This window comes from Astatotilapia calliptera, chromosome 15, assembly GCF_900246225.1.
Source record: "Astatotilapia calliptera chromosome 15, fAstCal1.2, whole genome shotgun sequence".
In the NCBI taxonomy this organism is placed as follows: Eukaryota; Metazoa; Chordata; class Actinopteri; order Cichliformes; family Cichlidae; genus Astatotilapia; species Astatotilapia calliptera.
Window position 1 is genome coordinate 23,117,151 of NC_039316.1, and position 19,851 is coordinate 23,137,001.

General features: G+C 40.0%; 1 protein-coding gene across 5 annotated transcripts in view; it reads left to right on the top strand.

Annotated features, from left to right (window-relative positions):
- Positions 1 to 1,145: 1,145 nt before the first annotated feature.
- Positions 1,146 to 19,851, top strand: part of opn5 (opsin 5) — a 61,572-nt gene continuing 42,866 nt past the window's right edge. Inside the window, exons 1-2 of one of the 5 annotated variants that reach the window (XM_026143293.1) lie at positions 1,146 to 1,339; positions 1,690 to 1,707. Coding sequence is in view for 1 of the 5 variants with exons in the window: in XM_026143292.1 (XP_025999077.1) it covers positions 1,329 to 1,339; positions 1,690 to 1,703 (25 nt within the window). In the remaining 4 variants the exon portion in view is untranslated. Of the gene's footprint in view, positions 1,340 to 1,689; positions 1,708 to 2,233; positions 2,257 to 6,939; positions 6,999 to 19,851 lie in introns of those variants that run through there. The other 4 variants (XM_026143292.1, XM_026143295.1, XM_026143296.1 and 1 more) reach the window with 4 other exon arrangements.

Sequence of the window (19,851 nt, forward strand, 5' to 3'; positions counted from 1 at the left end):
TTTTTATCTGATGTAAAATGTATAGAAATTATACATATACCAACAAGACATGCATTTTCTGTTGTACAGTTCATTTGCTGTTATGGAGTTCTTGTTATGGAAAAAAAGTGTCTTTTTTTGTTTCAAAATAGCTGATAACTGTTCGCTGATAGCTGCCAACATCTGCGAACAAATATAATTCTATAAAGTTGTTCTATATAGTGTGTAACTGTTGATATAGAGGGTTATTATATTTATTGCTAATGCAATTATATGGCACATTGACTTCTGAGGAAATTTTAGATGGCACTCATCATCAAAAAGGTTGCCTACCACTGGTTTAGAGTCTACTGCTGAAAATTTAATAATGATTAAATGATGAACACAACATGCTCAGATCCCATGACTGTCATCTTTTGATATTTGTTCTTTTCTGCAAAGGCATTTTGCTACTTCTCCTCCTCCTTTTGACTAATAAAGTAGTAGCAGAAAATACAGATGGAAAAAAGTAGACATTTGGTTGATAGTAAGAAGTTCCATTAGTCTAGTCATTCTGTTTCTTGGTTCAAGCAACTCTCTTCCCCTAAGTGTCCTAGAAGAGTCATTGCATGTCTGACAGCTGCCACATCATCCTACCACTGATACTTGTTCTCCTTTGTGGTCCCAGAAATAGGTGATCCATTTACCCCCAAGAAAATAAAATCAGTATGATTTGCAAAAATCTGACATTTATGAGTTCAGTGGTACATAAATAAAAGTGAATTCAAGACAATAGCGCTCCCCGATTCCCAGTTCAAAATATTCATTTTTCAATAGTAGGCTTTAGTACTTCACTAGGCTTTAGATCATCACTTCATTTACTGTCTAACTCATGTGTTTTTAGCTCCTATCCCACCCTGAGGAGTTTACAGCCCTTTCTACCTGCACAGTCATTCCTTTGTGCCTGGGGATATTAGGCATAACCCTGGTCTATGAAATTATATAGAGTCAGGGCTGACGTTTTTTTTTTCACATACACTGGAATCAGGCAGGAGATGGGCTAGTCCATATTAAAAAAAAGAAAGAAAGAAAAAAAGGTGGTGAAAAAAACCTCTTGTGTTTTATTTTGAAAGTCGTGAACGGAACTTGAGTTGGCTGAACGCGCTTGTTAAAGCTGGGCTGCTTCCCTGACTTAAAGCTGCTGCTCGGCAGTGGAGCTTCAGAGCGCCTTTGCAGCTCAGGAAAGTGGAAGCAGCTTCACGGGAATTTTTCTGTTTACAGCCCCAGCAGCCGAGCGGTTTCTTTTCTAACACTGAAATTGAAACGTGGGACCGTGGGAAATACACTGACTTCGGAATGACTGATGACTGATGATCAAAGAGTGAGTAAAAAGCCAACCCTTTAACACCGTTTTTCTGTTAAACGCACGTGCTTCATGTAAAGCATGTTTTCTGAAAAGGATTTTTTTTACTTTACTAATTTTTATTTTTCTATCATTCGTTTTAGTCACAGGGAATTCCCAGGATGAAATAAATAAATAAAAATAAAAAAATCTAATATTAATAACAAATGCATAAAGCTTTAAAGTCTCAGTTAAAAATGTTTTAGAACTTAAAAAAAGCATTTTACAAATCATTTTAAATGAATATTCCTGTAATTACAGCAATTCTTTTTCTCATTCATTTAAAAAAAAGTTTTATTTATTTCTCTTTTTTTATTTTTTTATTTTAGGCCTCCACAAATAAGTAGGTAAGTACATATCTGCAATCAGCTGGGTCTATTTTACTATTTTTTTTCTTGCCTTAGTTTTTACCTTTTAAAACAAGACACCACTAGACACCTTTCTGAATAATTTTGTTACATTTATTTTTTAAATGAACAACAGCTCTTTTGTTAATTGCTTTTGTTTCTTTCTCTTTATTTGCTCATCATTGAGTCTGGGACCACAGGTTCCACCCCCTTAAAGACACAGGTTTTTCTTGTCACTTGGCATGACCACTACATACAGTGGCGGAGCGGGGAGGGGGGGGGGGCTTACTGGGCTTAAGCCCGGGGTCTTTTGGAGTGTAATTTTTTCATAGTTAGATGCCTGGCTGACAACTGTATAAAGAAAAAAACTACACACAATATTCGAAGCACATAGTGCACACTGTGGGAATTTACGACTGTGCGTAAATCCCCCCTAATATTGGTATGATCCGAGCTCAGGCACTAAGCGGGGCGGGGCAGCTGCTGCCTGCGAGTCCGCTGTTGGAGAAACGGAGCTAGGCAGACAGAGGAGAACTGAAGTTTGACCAGGTACCAAAGCAAAGCATTCGTACTGTACAAATAATGTAAATATGACGGTGTATCACGAAAGATTGATATCAAACTGATCACTTGACCCATATTATGTTACTCGCTCTTCAAGTGAATCAACAAATGGCGAAATGAAAAGCCGAACAACAACAATGCTGTTTCTTTAGAGAGTCTCAGCTTACATGTGTGTTTATTTCATATTTTCAGTTGTTACCCTCCACGGCTAAATAAATCAGTTTCAGTAATGTACTGATATACAAGAATGGACATAAGGAGCGTCTTTCAAAGAAAAAACTCTGGTAGTATTTTATATATTATGCTTTGAATGTTGTTCAGTATATTTCTATGCAAAACATGAGGAACTTCATTACACAGCAGTATATTCACAGTTTAAACCAGATACTTACCTACACTTTATGGAAAACACAAGAACATTTTTTTACTGTACAACATTAATTTAGAGTAAACTTGTTTTGTTTTGGATAAATAAATATTGAAATATCTTTTGAATTAGTTAAATGTCAGAATAAAGAGAGACAGAGCTGTCTATTTTTATCACTTTCATCAAATTTAGCAGTACATGTACACTAAGTTTGTTAATTAATAAGAAAACTCCAGACGATTCCATTCTGAGCTGAAGAAGCTTCTGATAAGTTAGTAGAGTCCATGTGAGTAAATTGGTGGCACACCTGTGGATGCATATAAGGCAAAACACAGAGCCTGTTTCTTTGAAATGGGAAAATCAAGAGATGTCAACCAAACACCAGAAACAGAACTGTGGAGCTCCATAAGTGTGGCTCAATTTTGAATACAATTTGGTGCCATTTACAATTAAGAAATACAGATAGTTTCTCTCTTTACTCTTAAAGTTAACAAATATGTTTTTTATATTTATCAATCTAAAAAAATAAACATTTAGTCCAATTTGATGTTAAAATTAAAATTTGATCTGAAGAGTGTGTAAATATCTGGTTTCAACTGTATATTTGATTATTGTAAGCACAAAGAGGAACAGAGAGGGAGAGAGAGGGGAGATGGAGAATGAGGACAGAACAGAGATGGAACAAGAGCAGGTGAGACACACATGTTAGTCAAATGGTTGTTTACCAAAAGTATCACCGTATCATAGGTCCTCATGTATCTCGTACCTAGTGTTTCTTTTTAGGTTTGCAATTTTTCAAATTCTACATTTATTAAGTTATGCAGGCTTGTTTGCACAACAAGGCTAAATAATTATATAAACTTTTCTCAATCTAAATAGTGTACTTTGGTAGAATTAAAAAGTGCAGGTCTACGATGATTTTCAGTGCTACTATCATCTAGTTCTAGTTCTGATTCTGTCTTGGTTAAATCCCAAGTAGTCCTGATTTTGAACTGTTGTAGTCCTGTTTTAATTCCGGATCAGTTCAGGGTCTGGTTGAATTGGGGTTTAGTCCTCGAGTCTTGATACAGCCCCGACTTTGTTCTGCCTTGCTGCTTAATTAAAAAACTAGTTTAAGGTGTCCTGCATATGTGATATATTTTTTTCCCTATATGAAGTCATCTTTGAACAAAACTCAAAACTACCCTTTAGGGCTAAGCCCCAGGTGTTTCAAATGTCTGGCTCCGCCTCTGACTACAGACATAGTAAAATGTTCAAAATAAAGTCATCCACAGGCAAAATTAATATAATAATTCCTTAGTGATGTTGGTCAGCTACTGTAGACCCCAGAGAGGTCTGTCTCCTTGTTAAACATAAACAGATGGTCATGCAACTCTAGTAATATTCTCATCTGGGATTTGGTGGAAGTGGTGCATCACAGTCACTGAGCAGATGAAAATCCGTTCACTATAGCTGTGTGTTACAGCTGGGATCATTACATTGCAAAATTAAGTTCTTTCCCCCATAACTTAATTTTTTTAGAATAATAAAATATTAAGTGATTGTATTAAAATGAGCAGAAGTGTGGTATAGCCTAGGTGTCTGTGAAGGTTCTCAGTCATCCAGGTCATCGTAGTCAAAGGAGCTTGCAAAGAATATAGCCTAGGGTTTAAGGTGGGATTTGGCAGGTGTAGGAGATGTGCAGTGGAGCATGGGAAAAGGAATCTCTTACAAATGACAGATGTAAAAATTTATGTTTTTAGTTCCAGTAGATTTTTCTTTGTGCGCAGGCTGTGATCAGCTGATCTGTGTCACAAAGAGCCATTATTTCCTTTGATAATAATGTCTTATCTTCCTCTCCCGTCCTCTCATTCTTACATTTTTTTTTTTTTCATTTTTGGGTGTCACACTTTAATGTTTTTTTTCCTTTCCCTGATATGTACAGCATTTTTACACAGCAAAATTTCGCTTTTAAGACATCATGTGTGGCATATTGCACAGAACTAGAGATACACTGATTTAATTTCTCTGAAAGTGTGACCCACTGATACGTATTTTTGCTAATTTTCTATCTAACAATTATAACTGACAACCTATAGAAGCACAAATAAACTTGTTTTCATAATAACATAAATGATTAAACTACAATACAAAACAAAAACCAGTATGTTACTTGAAAGAAATATAGAAAATTTACTGAAAATTAGTTGCTTGGGCGATATGACCCGAAATTCATATGTCGATATTTTTTAGCTGGATGGCGATATACGATATATATCTCGACATTTTGTTTTTAAGCCATAAGTTAAGAACAAAAAGAGTTCTTAGTCAAAGCTGTGTCCCAGATGTCACACAGGCACTTTTATTAACATACAGCTCGGGGCGGTCTGCCTCTCCCCACCGCAGGGAAAAGGGTAACACCACCTGGGTCTGGGTGCAGTTCCCCCCTCCAGGGGCAAGGGTACCTAGACCCGGTTCGTAGAGTACGCTTGGGGAGTGTGATCGTGTGTACAGCGTCTCTTTATGTCTGTCTCCATGTTGGTTGAGTGTGGAGTAAGTGCATATGAGAGCATAAGGGTGGGGATGGATGTTTGTGTCTGTGTGTGCCTGTATGTCTGTGTCTATATGTCAGGTTGGGTATCAGACGTCACCTCTCTGGGGACATCTCAGGCCCTCCAAGGTTTGGAGGCCTATCTCCACCCACCACTTCCCCTGCCGGTGGCGGACTCCCTCAGACATCGGTGCGTTGGTGGTTCTTTGTGTCTGGGGGTGGGCGTCCGGGTACACACCGGCTCACTCCTTGGCGGCCGCTTATCGGGGCCTGGAGCCTGGGGCTCGCTCGGGCCACTTCGGAGGTGGGGTGCCCCCGGCCTCTCGGCCTGGGGCTCGGTCAGTCGGGCACAGCTGGCTGCCGGCGGAGCTCACGGGCGCGTCACTGCAACTCCCCCTGGCTTCTGCTCCGCGGCTGCTGAGTGAGCCCTCATCTGGGACTCTCCTCAGCTCTTACTGGGACAGTGGCGCGGCTGCCCCTCTGTTGGTCTTCCTTGGTCTCTTGTGTTCTGGGGACCTCTGGATGTCTGGAGTTTTGATCTCCTCCATACCTGCTTCATACCCTGGAGGACGGGGCTGTGGCCCCCCACACTCCCTAGCAGATCGTTACATGGAGAAACCTTTGGAATGCAAGCATGCTGATCCACACAGGTATGCACACAGGTGTACACACGGGTATTCACAGACGCGGACTACAGCTTTCTTGGCTGCTGCCTCAAAGCACATTGTACGCTGTCTATCTTGCGTGCTGCACAATATCGTTTATTATTTAGTATCTACTGATATCTACTGCTAGCTAGTTTGTGATGGTGCCCTTTTTTTTATTATGTTGCTCTTTGTTGTTTGCTTTCTCTTCTGTTTTTTTTCTCCATACAGGTGACCCAGGTGTTTTTTTGTTTTTTTTGTTTGTTTTTCTTTCTTTCTTCTCCCCCTTCTCACCGTCTCTTCTCCCCTTTGGTCTTCTTTCTCTCCCTCTCTTTCTTTCATTCTCTCTCCCTGTCCTATCCCCCAGTCATGTCTGTCCCGTTTGTAGCAACTGAATAATAAAATAAATTCATAATTATAATAAAGGTCAATCAAATGGACCAATATGGCAAGGCCATGATGATCCACTTGGTAAAATAAATCCGCTTGGCATCTTTCTTGGCCTTAAGACAACAATTCTGATGGCTAAAGATCCAAACGGGACACAAAAAACAAAAAAACCCCAAAAAAAACATACAGCGTAGATGTACATGAAGAAATTACTCAAAAATAAATTATCAGCATTTATTAAATAATAATGCTCCATAAATAAAAGAAAACAATGTTGTCTTTGTGCATAAAAAAAAAAAAAGCTCACAATTGTGCAGTCAAAATGTAAACTAAAAGACGCTGAGCATAATAACAAAGACAGATTTCACAGCTGCTCTATTCCCAAGTTCTACTGCGTGACTGACAGGCTGGAGTTTGAAATCTGCTTCATAACCGTGTCTCTTAACAGGTGCCATTTATGGTCCTTATACACACAATACGGTAATATTACGTTGAAGCACAGTACGTATTACTCCGCGAGGCTCCTGACTATGGTAGCCATAATGCTTCAACAATGCATTAAGCAGTGCGACTTCGTAGCTTACCAAAGTCGAACTAAAGCATTTATTGACAGATTGCTGAGCGCTGTGTACCACATAAAATCGGTTCGCGGTCAGTAAGCACAACCAGAATTCATACATAAGGCACACTGTCGATTTTTGAGAAAATGAAAGGATTTTAGGCCATGCATGTCGTTAGCGCGGTTAGCTCGCTAACACGTCGACGCTGAACAGCCGCACGCACGGGGCGGTCCGCGGTAAGTCGTTAATGGAGATTTGCTGTGTCCATCTTGTCGTTGCCTGCAGGTGAAGCAATGGGGGAGGGGGAGTTGTGTTCAGTGAAGGAGAGGCGAGGCCCAGTAACGTAACGTTGCATAGTGACAAAAGTGGATGAAAGAGAGGCAAACTTGCGGCTCCACAAGTATAATTATAACGTAACATATACTATATCGATATAAACGATATTGTCACATCTTATACAGTGGGGCAAAAAAGTATTTAGTCAGCCACCGATTGTGCAAGTTCCCCCACTTAAAATGATGACAGAGGTCAGTAATTTGCACCAGAGGTACACTTCAACTGTGAGAGACAGAATGTGAAAAAAAAAATCCATGAATCCACATGGTAGGATTTGTAAAGAATTTATTCGTAAATCAGGGTGGAAAATAAGTATTTGGTCACCTCAAACAAGGAAAATCTCTGGCTCTCACAGACCTGTAACGTCTTCTGTAAGAAGCTTTTCTGTCCCCAACTCGTTACCTGTATGAATGGCACCTGTTTAAACTCATCATCTGTATAAAAGACACCTGTCCACAGCCGCAAACAGTCAGACTCCAAACTCCGCCATGGCCAAGACCAAAGAGCTTTCGAAGGACACCAGGAAAAGTATTGTAGACCTGCACCAGACTGGGAAGAGTGAATCTACAATAGGCAAGCAGCTTGGCGTGTAAAAAATCAACTGTGGGAGCAATCATCAGAAAATGGAAGACATACAAGACCACTGATAATCTCCCTCGATCTGGGGCTCCACGCAAGATCTCATCCCGTGGGGTCAAAATGATCATTAGAACGGTGAGCAAAGATCCCAGAACCACACGGGGGGACCTGGTGAATGACCTGCAGAGAGGTGGGACCAAAGTAACAAAGGTCACCATCAGTAACACACTACAACGGCAGGGAATCAAATCCCGCAGTGCCAGACGTGTTCCGCTGCTGAAGCCAGTGCATGTCCAGGCCCGTCTGAAGTTTGCCAGAGAGCACATGGATGATCCAGCAGAGGATTGGGAGAATGTCATGTGGTCAGATGAAACCAAAGTAGAACTTTTTGGTATAAACTCAACTCGTCGTGTTTGGAGGAAGAAGAATACTGAGTTGCATCCCAAGAACACCATACCTACTGTGAAGCATGGGGGTGGAAACATCATGCTATGGGGCTGTTTTTCTGCCAAGGGGACAGGACGACTGATCCGTGTTAAGGACAGAATGAATGGGGCCATGTATCGTGAGATTTTGAGCCAAAACCTCCTTCCATCAGTGAGAACTTTGAAGATGAAACGAGGCTGGGTCTTCCAACATGACAATGATCCAAAACACACCGCCCGGGCAACAAAGGAGTGGCTCCGTAAGAAGCATTTGAAAGTCCTGGAGTGGCCTAGCCAGTCTCCAGACCTCAACCCCATAGAAAATCTGTGGCGGGAGTTGAAAGTCCGTGTTGCTCGGCGACAGCCCCAAAACATCACTGCTCTCGAGAAGATCTGCATGGAGGAATGGGCCAAAATACCAGCTACTGTGTGTGCAAACCTGGTAAAGACCTATAGTAAACGTTTGACCTCTGTTATTGCCAACAAAGGTTATGTTACAAAGTATTGAGTTGTATTTTTGTTATTGACCAAATACTTATTTTCCACCCTGATTTACGAATAAATTCTTTACAAATCCTACCATGGGGATTCATGGATTTTTTTTTTTTTCACATTCTGTCTCTCACAGTTGAAGTGTACCTCTGGTGCAAATTACTGACCTCTGTCATCATTTTAGGTGGGGGAACTTGCACAATCGGTGGCTGACTAAATACTTTTTTGCCCCACTGTACCTGTGGGTGCAGCAGCAGGAGCTCAGGGAGCCAGGAGAAGCAATTGGGGATGGCTCTGCTGCAGAATAAGTTGGTTCTATCAAGAAAATATTAAATGTTAACAGGTTGAATACAATAATCATAGAGAAAGTATATACAGTGGTCCCTCATTTATTGCAGCAGGGGTTCTCAGAATAACTAGCCCCTCGCCACACGCTTTATACACTGTTTTCCCCACACACGAACATTAGTCACAGTTCTCACAAGTTGTTTGTCAAAGTACAAACCTTTGTAGATTGCAAAATGTTAAAGTATTATTATGTCACGTTTTGCGACGAAATGATCACCAAATTCATTGCGACTTGCTCACAAAATTCATAATAATGTTGTTTATTTATAATAACAATTCTGTTATAAGTTAATATTGTAATTAGAGTTGATATCAGCTATTTGCTAATAGGTCAGTATTGGACTGTATAACAGCCGAAATATGAAAATTTAAAACAGTAGTGTTCTGAGTTTTGAGCTTTTCCACTAGAGAGCAGTGTGCAACTTTCCAGTTGACAACACTTATTCGGAATTACCAAAAACAGAACAGCTAGCTAATCTGATTCGAATCGTGCAGAGTGTAAGCAAGTAATCTATGAACTGTTCTGATAATCAAACAAGATTATTTTTAAATTGAATTGTGTTAGTAAAGACTCATAAATAACTACATGTAACAAATGTTGGGCAAATCTGTTTATGGTTCGTGTGTCTAAAAGAAAAAAAAATTGCCTGACATATTGGATTTTTGATATCACCAAGTATCAGTGTTGGGATTGGTTTTAAATCTCATACATCAGTCATGTTCTAATTGGTATTAAGTCCAGTCCATTCCCAGTGATCACGAGAGGAAACACGAGACTGAGAATATTTGGGAAATTAATTTATCTAATTTGTCAGAAAATAAATTATCTATCTATCTATCTAAATGTCTATATTACAAGTTACACTGAAATGCTTTTTGAAATAGAAGAACTAAGGGCAAGGAAAATGTAATTATTTTTACATTTTTAAATTTTTTGCTTTAGAAAGACTTATCTGTAGACAGTGCTGCACCAGAAGGAAGAAGAATTGAACTTTGTTTTAGAAAGTACTTGAAAAGAGGGAGCATGCAATGGACACGTGATGAACTATTTTTTATCTCATAAGAAGCCTGTTTGTGTGCTCTGCAGGTGATTTTATTTTAGGCAAAGATTTTGCAAACAAATGTCAGTTAAATGTAATAACTGGGTAGTGTAAGTTGCACAAACCCCTAGTACTCAGTTACAGTAAATGTAGTTCGCAGCTGTGTTTAAATACATAAGTACTTGTGTAAATATATTGTAGTTAGTTACAAGTAGTTGTTTACCTTTTCAAACGTATGTATGGAAACTTAAATTGTTGTTGCTAGCCTCCTGAACTCATCTAAAGTGTACGGGTCTAAAATTAAGTGTGAGGCATGAGTTCTTTGGTACTTTTTTTCACCGGAAATGACCCTAAATATCAGTTTTCTGAGAAAAGGAGTCTTTCAAAGAATTTCAGAGAAGATTTGATGTCACACATGAAGTGCTACTGAAGTTACTGTCGCCGATGAAAATTATGACGCCATTATGATCAGTTGGGCATTCACAAAGATTCCTTGTATGAAGAATTGCTCCTAGAGCTGAAATTCTTAGAAATTCTTGGAGTTATAAGATTTTCTAAGAATTTGACCTTAAAGCTGAGACTGTTTCTTGTAGCAGAAATTATTTGCAAACCATCTTAGCCCTTGGGAGAAACCGTTTGGTGAGAAAATGATGACTTGTTGGAGGCTTAGGATTTTGTTTTAAACATTTTAGAGGACTATTTTTTTATTTTTATTTTTTTGCTTGTTTGTTAAGCCACTTAACACTGACCTATGAATTATTCAGGTGTAAAAGCTATCAAACTCAAGGGATCAACTAGTTTTGTGTCTACACAAAACAAAACGTAGTAGAGATTTTTATTTTAAATTGTATTTTTAGACACGTTGTTACTAGTCTTGAGAGCATTTCTTTAGTTAAATCTACAAAAAATGCCCTCAAAGTAACACCGTTTGACAGGCATAAAAAATTATTATTTTTGTACCAGCAAGGTGATTCCCAAAGAGCTGTTAGCCAAAAACATGGCATATGTCAGCATGGTGTGCAGTGCAAAATGGAAAAATTGAAAAATCCTAACAAATGACATGGGACCTGGGAGATGTATCTTGCCCTTCAGTTGAGGCTGTAGTTTTAGAAATGGTCTCAATGGGAGGTTTGCTGCCAAGAAGCCAATCTGAGGTAATCTGAGACCAAATTACTCACCAACTGGACTTGAAATCAATGGTAACAGCTTTTATGGGGTTATGAATCCAAATTTGGAATTTTTCGTTCAAGTCGTCATTATGTATGGAAGATGTCAGGAGAGAGGTACAACAGTGAGTATCTACGCCCATCTGTAAAGCATGGGTGTAGCAGCTAGAACCCTATATCACACAAGAATGACACAATGTTCCTCTCCCAAAAGTCAAACTTTTTCTCAGTTTAAACATTTGATATGTTTTCTATGTTCTATTTTGAATGAAAAATGGCTTTATGAGATTTGCAAATCATGGCATTCGGTTTTGTTTTTACATGTTACACAGCGTCTCAACGTTTTCCAAATTGGGTTTGTAGATAGCTAATGACGTTAACATTAAGTTGTTTAACAGTTGTGACTTGTGTCTAAAAAAACATCCTAAAAATACATCATGTGCAGATGTTTTGACCCAGCGGGGGTCATTTTAGGTCAGGAATAATTTAATAATAATAATTCAACTCTGCTCCAGGGAGAGGGATTTATACTATGAGCTGTATTAGGAAATACTTGAGATTTTAGTAAGGAGACACTGACTAAATAGATTGTGCAGAAGCCTTAAGGAAAAACAGTAGTCTTAATCATGCCATCAGGTACCTGCACTGTGTGAAGCTTTTTTTTTTTTTTTTAAACTTATATGCCCCACTGTGAATAGTAGTTGATATGCTCCCTTCCAAATGTCTGCTCTCTTTGCTGCAATTCAGTCTATTTCTAGGCTTTTGTTTTTTTAGATTTGCTAATTTCTTCTAATCTAATGCATCTAACAAATCTAATCTACCACATCATGTTTTGTCATTATACTCCTATAGATATATGGAGGGTCGATTAATCTTTGTTCCCAGTTCAGGTAGAAGATCAAATACCCAAACTGGCAGTGGAAAATTAAAAATGAGTTAAACCTTATTAAATTTGGGCTTAATTATCTGGAAAGCTATTTCAGCAGTATTTCCGTATTTCAGCAGCTAGCATGCACCAAACAAAGGATGTGGGTTTTAAGAAAGTATTATTTTCTAAGTGACAGAAAAATGCTAACGTTCTAACAGCTCAAAGAACACATAAGCTGTTATTGTGTAGTTTCCCTTGGAGAGAAAACTTCTTCACTAAGAGATGGAAAAAAGACATAATGTAAAGTAACAAAAGGACTGACCAACTGTAAATTTAATGCTTAGATGTAAGGTCCTTGTTCATTTTAACATCTTGCAGTACAAGTTGAAGTATAAGAATATTTTGTTGTTCACATGTTCACTGAAAGAAATTTGGTGAAATTTGCAATGAAGCCCTGTGTTTGACTGGAGCAGAGCAGCTGTGATGTTCATGATCAATATTAGGGTATAAATGTAAGGTAATGAAGCTGTATAGAAAGTAGACCTACTTTTTAGATTCCCTTTGGTTTTTCTGGTTTTTGTAACAGATATTTAAGCATTATTATGGCATAATATGAGGTTCATTTAGCTTGACAAAAAAAATTACCTGGTATAAATGTCCTCCAAAGACCTACTTTTATCTTTTACTTCAGCATTTACCAGAAAATGTTTTAACATTAGTATCTATACTTAGGCTTAAGTGACTAATGTGTATACTTATGCTTACTTTTCTTTGGTTATAATGTGAAACAGTGAAACAAAGAACAGTTCTGACTGCTCTGCTTGTGTTTTGCCAGTTTGATTTTTGTCAGAAAAAAAATAACCCTAGGATTTTTTCAGCATTATTATATAAAACATTCTTAACATAGAAGCCATATCCCAACATTTGAGACTGGAAAAAACAAAGCAGATGCACCATAAAAGACAAATACTCGCATCACACTAAAAGACCCTTTATAGCAGGCACGTGCGGGGGGGGGGCTTGAGCACCCGCCCCTTTCCTGATGGGTGCCCAAAGTGCCCTTTTGTTGAGGCAACTTATAAAATTTTTTTTTTTTTTTTTATGTGTGTGTGCGTGCGTGCGTGCGGAGTCCCTTGACGGCAGAACGCGCTGGTTACGAGCCGGGAACGAGCTCACAAAAAGCACGCGCATTTTTAGCGGTCCGGAGCTGTAGGAGAAGCTAACACAGCAGAGTGAAGCTGACCCCCCACCCACTTGAAACGTAAAGGCAAATAGGCGGAGCGGTTAGTGCTACGTTTGTGCAGATTTGTGCAGGTAAAATTAGCGTTTGTGCTGCTACGGTTTCCGAGATATTAAACTTTATTTTATAGGTCATTCAAAGGTCACCATCCCCCCAGACTGCTCCAAAACGGGCCAAAATGGTCTACTTTTTTAGTGCTACGTTTGTGCTGGTTTGTGCAGGTAAAATCAGCGTTTGTGCTGCTACGGTTTCCGAGATATTAAACTTTATTTTATAGGTCATTCAAAGGTCACCATCCCCCCAGACTGCTCCAAAACAAACCAAAATGGTCTACTTTTTTAGTGCTACGTTTGTGCTGATTTGTGCAGGTAAAATTAGCGTTTGTGCTGCTACGGTTTCCGAGATATTAAACTTTATTTTATAGGTCATTCAAAGGTCACCATCCCCCCAGACTGCTCCAAAACGGGCCAAAATGGTCTACTTTTTTAGTGCTACGTTTGTGCTGGTTTGTGCAGGTAAAATTAGCGTTTGTGCTGCTTCTGTTTTAAAGATATTAATGAAAATGTAAAGGTCAACCAGCCCCCCCACATTACCCAAATCCAACAAAAGTGGTATCAAACGTTTGTGCTACGTTTGTGCTGGTTTGTGCTGCAAAGATTTTCGTTTGTGCTGCTATCATTTTAAAGATATTAATAACAATTTCTAGAGGTCATCAGAGGTCAACCAGCCCCCCCCACATTAATTAAATCAAACAAAATGGGTGTCAATCAACTGTGCTACGTTTGTGCTGGTTTGTGCTGCTAAAATTTTCGTTTGTGCTGCTTCTGTTTTAAAGATATTAATGAAAATGTAAAGGTCAAAAGGTCAACCAGCCCCCCCACATTACCCAAATCCAACAAAAGTGGTATCAAACGTTTGTGCTACGTTTGTGCTGGTTTGTGCTGCAGAAATTTTTGTTTGTGCCGTTATTATTTTAAAGATATTAACAAAAATTTCTAGAGGTCAACCAGCCCCCCCATATTAATGGAATCAAACAAAATGGATGTCAAACGTTTGTGCTGGTTTGTGCTGCAAAAATGTTTGTTTGTGCTGCTAACATTTTAAAATGTTTAATAAAATAACGTCTTGATGCGTGCTTAATCATCCAGGTAAGTAAATCCCAAAAGGTTGATTCTGTTCATCTGGACATTTTCAGTTGGAGAAATGTTTCGTCACTCATCCAAGTGACTTCTTCAGTCTCAGCTGACTGCAGGTTTCCCCAACCTTATAAACAGTACATTTGCATAGTGAAGGAAACTAGCCACTGAATGAACAATGTGCCGGGGGGTTAATTCCATGATTGTTAGTATGCAAATTCTTATGACCATTGATCAATGACAACTAATCAAAGCCTATTGATCAATGGCAGTGAGTACCATTCACAGAAAGTGGGGAATGGCTACAATCACAGCATTGTAGGATGGCGAAAGATGTACCCTTGGGCCCCCCTTCTCGATCCAGAGATGGTCAGCATCCTGACAGCCCGATGGACGAAGCTGTCTCTCAGTCTGCTGGTTCTGCCCCGGAGGCTCTTCAGTATCCTTCCTGATGGCAGCAAACTGAAGACGCTGTTGAAGGGATGAGTGGAGTCACCTGTAATGGAGACGACCTTCCAGATGAGGCAGGTGCAGTAGATCTCCTGGGGAGGGAGGCAAGAGAGGTCCCCACAATGCTCTCGGCTGCTCTCACTACCCGTTGTCATTTTTTCCTGCAGAACCCAATGCAGGAGTCATACCACACAGTGATGCAGCTGGTGAGGATACTCTCAACTTTGCCTCTGTAAAAGGTGCTCATAATGGGGGTTGAATCTCTTGTGCTTCTCAGTTTGCAGAGGAAGTAGAGTCACTGTTGGTCTTCTCCACATTCAGGGACAGGTTGTTGTTGCTGTACCACTCTGGCAGATGGTTAACTTCACCCCTGTAGTAGATCTCGTCGTGGGTCAGCAGAGTGAAGAGAAGGGAGCTCAACACACATCCTTGGGGAGCCCCCGTATTCCGTGTTCTTGGGCTGGAGGTGTTGCTGTTGACCCGTACTGTCTGCTGTCTTCCTGTCAAGAAATCTAGCAGCCCGTTATACAGCAAGGTGCTGATCCCCAGCAGATCCAGTTTGTGAATGAGTTGCTGGGGAATGATGGTGTTGAATGCTGAACTGAAGTCTATGAACAGCACTCTGACATATGAGTCTCTAGTGTTCAGATGTGTGAGGGCTGAGTGAGGGGCAGTTGAAATTCCATCATCGGTTGAGCGTTTTGACCGGTATGCGAACTGAAATGGATCCAGGTTGGGGGAAAGCAATAATTTGATTTGATGCATGACTAACCGTTCAAAGCACTTAACTTAATAATGATGGAGGTGAGTTTGACAGGACGGTAGTCCTTAAAGCAGGAGATAGATGACTTCTTGGGTTCAGTAATGATGGTGGAGAGATCTCCACACACTGTCTGGGGATTGTGTCACCACGGTCTGTAGAGTGGGCTTGTAGTCTGTGATGGTTTGTATTCCTTGCCACTGCCTCCAAGTATCTCTGCTGTCGCTGAAGCTTTGCTGTAGCTGATGCCACGTGACAGGTTTGCCCTTGCTGTTCTTAGACTCCCCTAATTCCCGGCTCTGAAGGCTTGCATTTTTCAACTTTAGGAGCATTTAAACCTGACCTGTGAGCCATGGTTTCTGATTGGCCCAGACAGTGATAGTCCTGGTCTCTGTGACATCATCGATGCATTTTGGGATGTAGGCAGTGACAGTTTCTGTATATTCCTGAAAGTCTGTGGTGTTGTCGTGTGTGGCGGCCTGTGGTGGAAAAGCAGTGCCTCTGAGGACCCTTCTGGCCACACCTGTACCTGCTTACGAACTGGTTTGGTGACTTTGACCAGGGGCCTGTGGGAACCCATGGCACACCTAGATTTCTGCCTGTACTGACCCTTATGCAAAATAGGTGGAATTAAGACAGTTCCAAAAGCAAACACAACTGATCAGTGCTGAGAGTGGTCCTGTTGCTGAGGTTGGGAAAACCTGTAATCTCTTATGAACGACCTCCAACGCTTCTATGACTGGGATGCAAGTGAAGACAGATGTAACATCTCTCTCTCACTGTACATGTACTGTTTATAAAATTAGGGAAACATAACCTGCACAAACAAAATAATTTGCAGGACAAATGTTTGACATCAATTTTGTTCGATTTGAAGAAGGTAGGGGGGGCAACTTCACTCACGGGTGTTTATAAGGTTGGGGAAACCTGCAGTCAGCTGAGACTGAAGAAGTCACTTGGATGAGTGACGAAACGTTTCTCCAACTGAAAATGTCCAGATGAACAGAATCAACCTTTTGGGATTTACTTACCTGGATGATTAAGCACGCATCAAGACGTTATTTTATTAAACATTTTAAAATGTTAGCAGCACAAACAAACATTTTTGCAGCACAAACCAGCACAAACGTTTGACATCCATTTTGTTTGATTCCATTAATATGGGGGGGCTGGTTGACCTCTAGAAATTTTTGTTAATATCTTTAAAATAATAACGGCACAAACAAAAATTTCTGCAGCACAAACCAGCACAAACGTAGCACAAACGTTTGATACCACTTTTGTTGGATTTGGGTAATGGGGGGGGGCTGGTTGACCTTTTGACCTTTACATTTTCATTAATATCTTTAAAACAGAAGCAGCACAAACGAAAATTTTAGCAGCACAAACCAGCACAAACGTAGCACTAAAAAAGTAGACCATTTTGGCCCGTTTTGGAGCAGTCTGGGGGGATGGTGACCTTTGAATGACCTATAAAATAAAGTTTAATATCTCGGAAACCGTAGCAGCACAAACGCTAATTTTACCTGCACAAATCAGCACAAACGTAGCACTAAAAAAGTAGACCATTTTGGCCTGTTTTGGAGCAGTCTGGGGGGATGGTGACCTTTGAATGACCTATAAAATAAAGTTTAATATCTCGGAAACCGTAGCAGCACAAACGCTGATTTTACCTGCACAAACCAGCACAAACGTAGCACTAAAAAAGTAGACCATTTTGGCCCGTTTTGGAGCAGTCTGGGGGGATGGTGACCTTTGAATGACCTATAAAATAAAGTTTAATATCTCGGAAACCGTAGCAGCACAAACGCTAATTTTACCTGCACAAATCTGCACAAACGTAGCACTAAAAAAGTAGACCATTTTGGTTTGTTTTGGAGCAGTCTGGGGGGATGGTGATGTCATCAGCAAAAAATATAACTTTTAATATCTCAGATACTGTAGCAGCACAAACGCTAATTTTACCTGCACAAATCAGCACAAACGTAGCACTAAAAAAGTAGACCATTTTGGCCCGTTTTGGAGCAGTCTGGGGGGATGGTGACCTTTGAATGACCTATAAAATAAAGTTTAATATCTCGGAAACCGTAGCAGCACAAACGCTAATTTTACCTGCACAAATCTGCACAAACGTAGCACTAACCGCTCCGCCTATTTGCCTTTACGTTTCAAGTGGGTGGGGGGTCAGCTTCACTCTGCTCTGCTAGGGACCCTCCAGACGCTTTCCACGGACCTCTCCCCTCCCTTCAGTAATTCTAACCCGGAATGGCACAGTAAGGCGAACAATTCTCCAGTTTCTAGTTATCTATGCTCCAGCATTCCCTTCCGATTATAACTACCTCCTCCCCTGTTACAGAATATTCCCGTGGCTCACTGACCTCCTCCCTGTCCCTGCAACTAGCCTGATTGGCCCCCCCCCTTGTCGCGTTAGGTCGCTTTTACGATTAAAATTCATTGTAAGCATTCCTCGCCCGTGTTTGTCTGCATTTTTGGGTCCACTTTCCTGATCGAACCTGATGGTTCATGACATCCCACTTAATCTCAGAGGCTTATTGGCAACCCACACATACTGAACATTATTGGCTGATTTAAGAAAGAGGTTTTTTTTAACCATCTGTTGTACCAAGGTCGATGTTGTTATTTGCTAAGACAGCATAACATTTTTCATTTTTACATTATAGCTGTAATGAATATTTGACAGTAAGGTATTAAATTTTACAAATTCAAGTTTTCAAGTAGTGCCTACACAACCTATTCTACCTCCAAAAGTGCAAGTGTATAATCTAATGTAACTTTTGGAATTAAGTGAGCTATTTTGCATGTCTTTTTGCCATTTGGTTTATTGGTTTCCCAACTGCTATAGTAATTTTGGCTTACTTGGCTGCTTCCCATCGCCATTGGTTAACAACATTAAGGGAGTTCTTCTCTGTAACTGCTATATTTCATTTTTGGATTGCTGATATCATATCTTACTTCGGGATAAATAGAATGGGCTTCCATGAAGGTTGTGCCAGCCATAAGCATATGACGGGAAAGCCTAATTAATTTAAATTTTTTGTCAGCTGATTATATTTTTCAATTTTTTATTATTATTTTTTTTAACAAAAGAAGCTTTTGCTATCAAGCTTCCCCGCAGAATGGCTTTCATTGAATCCCAAAGAATTAGAGGGTTCACTTCTCTGTTGTCATTTTCTTTAATGAATGTATCTATTTCTTGTTTAATATGTTGATTTGTAATAGATTCATTCAGATTTGGTTTATATTGTTTTTCATGCAGCCACACGATGAGGTTCCGTGCAGGTCATGTTCGTGTCTGTTTTCGTCATGCCATTTGGTTCACAGTTTCCATGCATCTGCACAGCACTCTGTTCATAGTTATTCCTTTCAGTCAGGTTAGTGTTTTTCCAGTTTAGGTTTTTTGTTAGTTGCAGTCTCTGTCCCTGTTATGTTTTGTCTACTCCCTTTTGCATCAGCCCAAATAAAGGCTCACTTTCAGTTTAAGTTCACTCCCGTCTCTTCGCCTGTGTTCGCGCCTGGGTCCACCACACACACTCTCCACACGCTGGCCGTGACAGAAGCCCTACATTAAGGCGCCAAACAGTTTTCCTTGGAAGTGAGTCCAACTGAATTGTCAGAAAAATCGTGTTATGATCTGAGACATCCGCTACCCCAATTCTACAGTCTAACACTCTATGACATTCTTCCTTTTGCATTCTTGTTTAATTTTTGCTAATACTCTGGCTCTTTTGATTGGATTTCCCAGGCCGTTAAGCAACATCAATTCCAGACACTGTGACATAGTATACTGTTGTGGAAATAAAATGATCCTCCACCACTGACCTCAAAAACAAACAAAACCTAAACCAAAACATGGTAGATCAAATAGATGAACAATTAAAGAGAACTGTAGAATTCAAAACTCGAACAACATTGCAATATGACTCCCAATATGAGGTAAATGACACACCCCCACACAATGATGAGAGGGAGAGCCTCACTGGAAGTGAGGGCTCTCTCTTAGAATCCGTGAGAACCCCGATCTGAGTCACACTCATCCTATCTTAAGTTGTTGGCTACCTCAAGGTATAGCAATTATACACAACTTGAACTATGAAGAACATATTAATTATTCAAGAGAGCCAGATACATATTTGGAGTGATTACGTTATCTGCCCCTACACTGAAATAGTTTCTATAAAGTCAAACCCTTCTCTGTTTCCTTGTAGTTTGTCGCGCACTCTCTGAATGG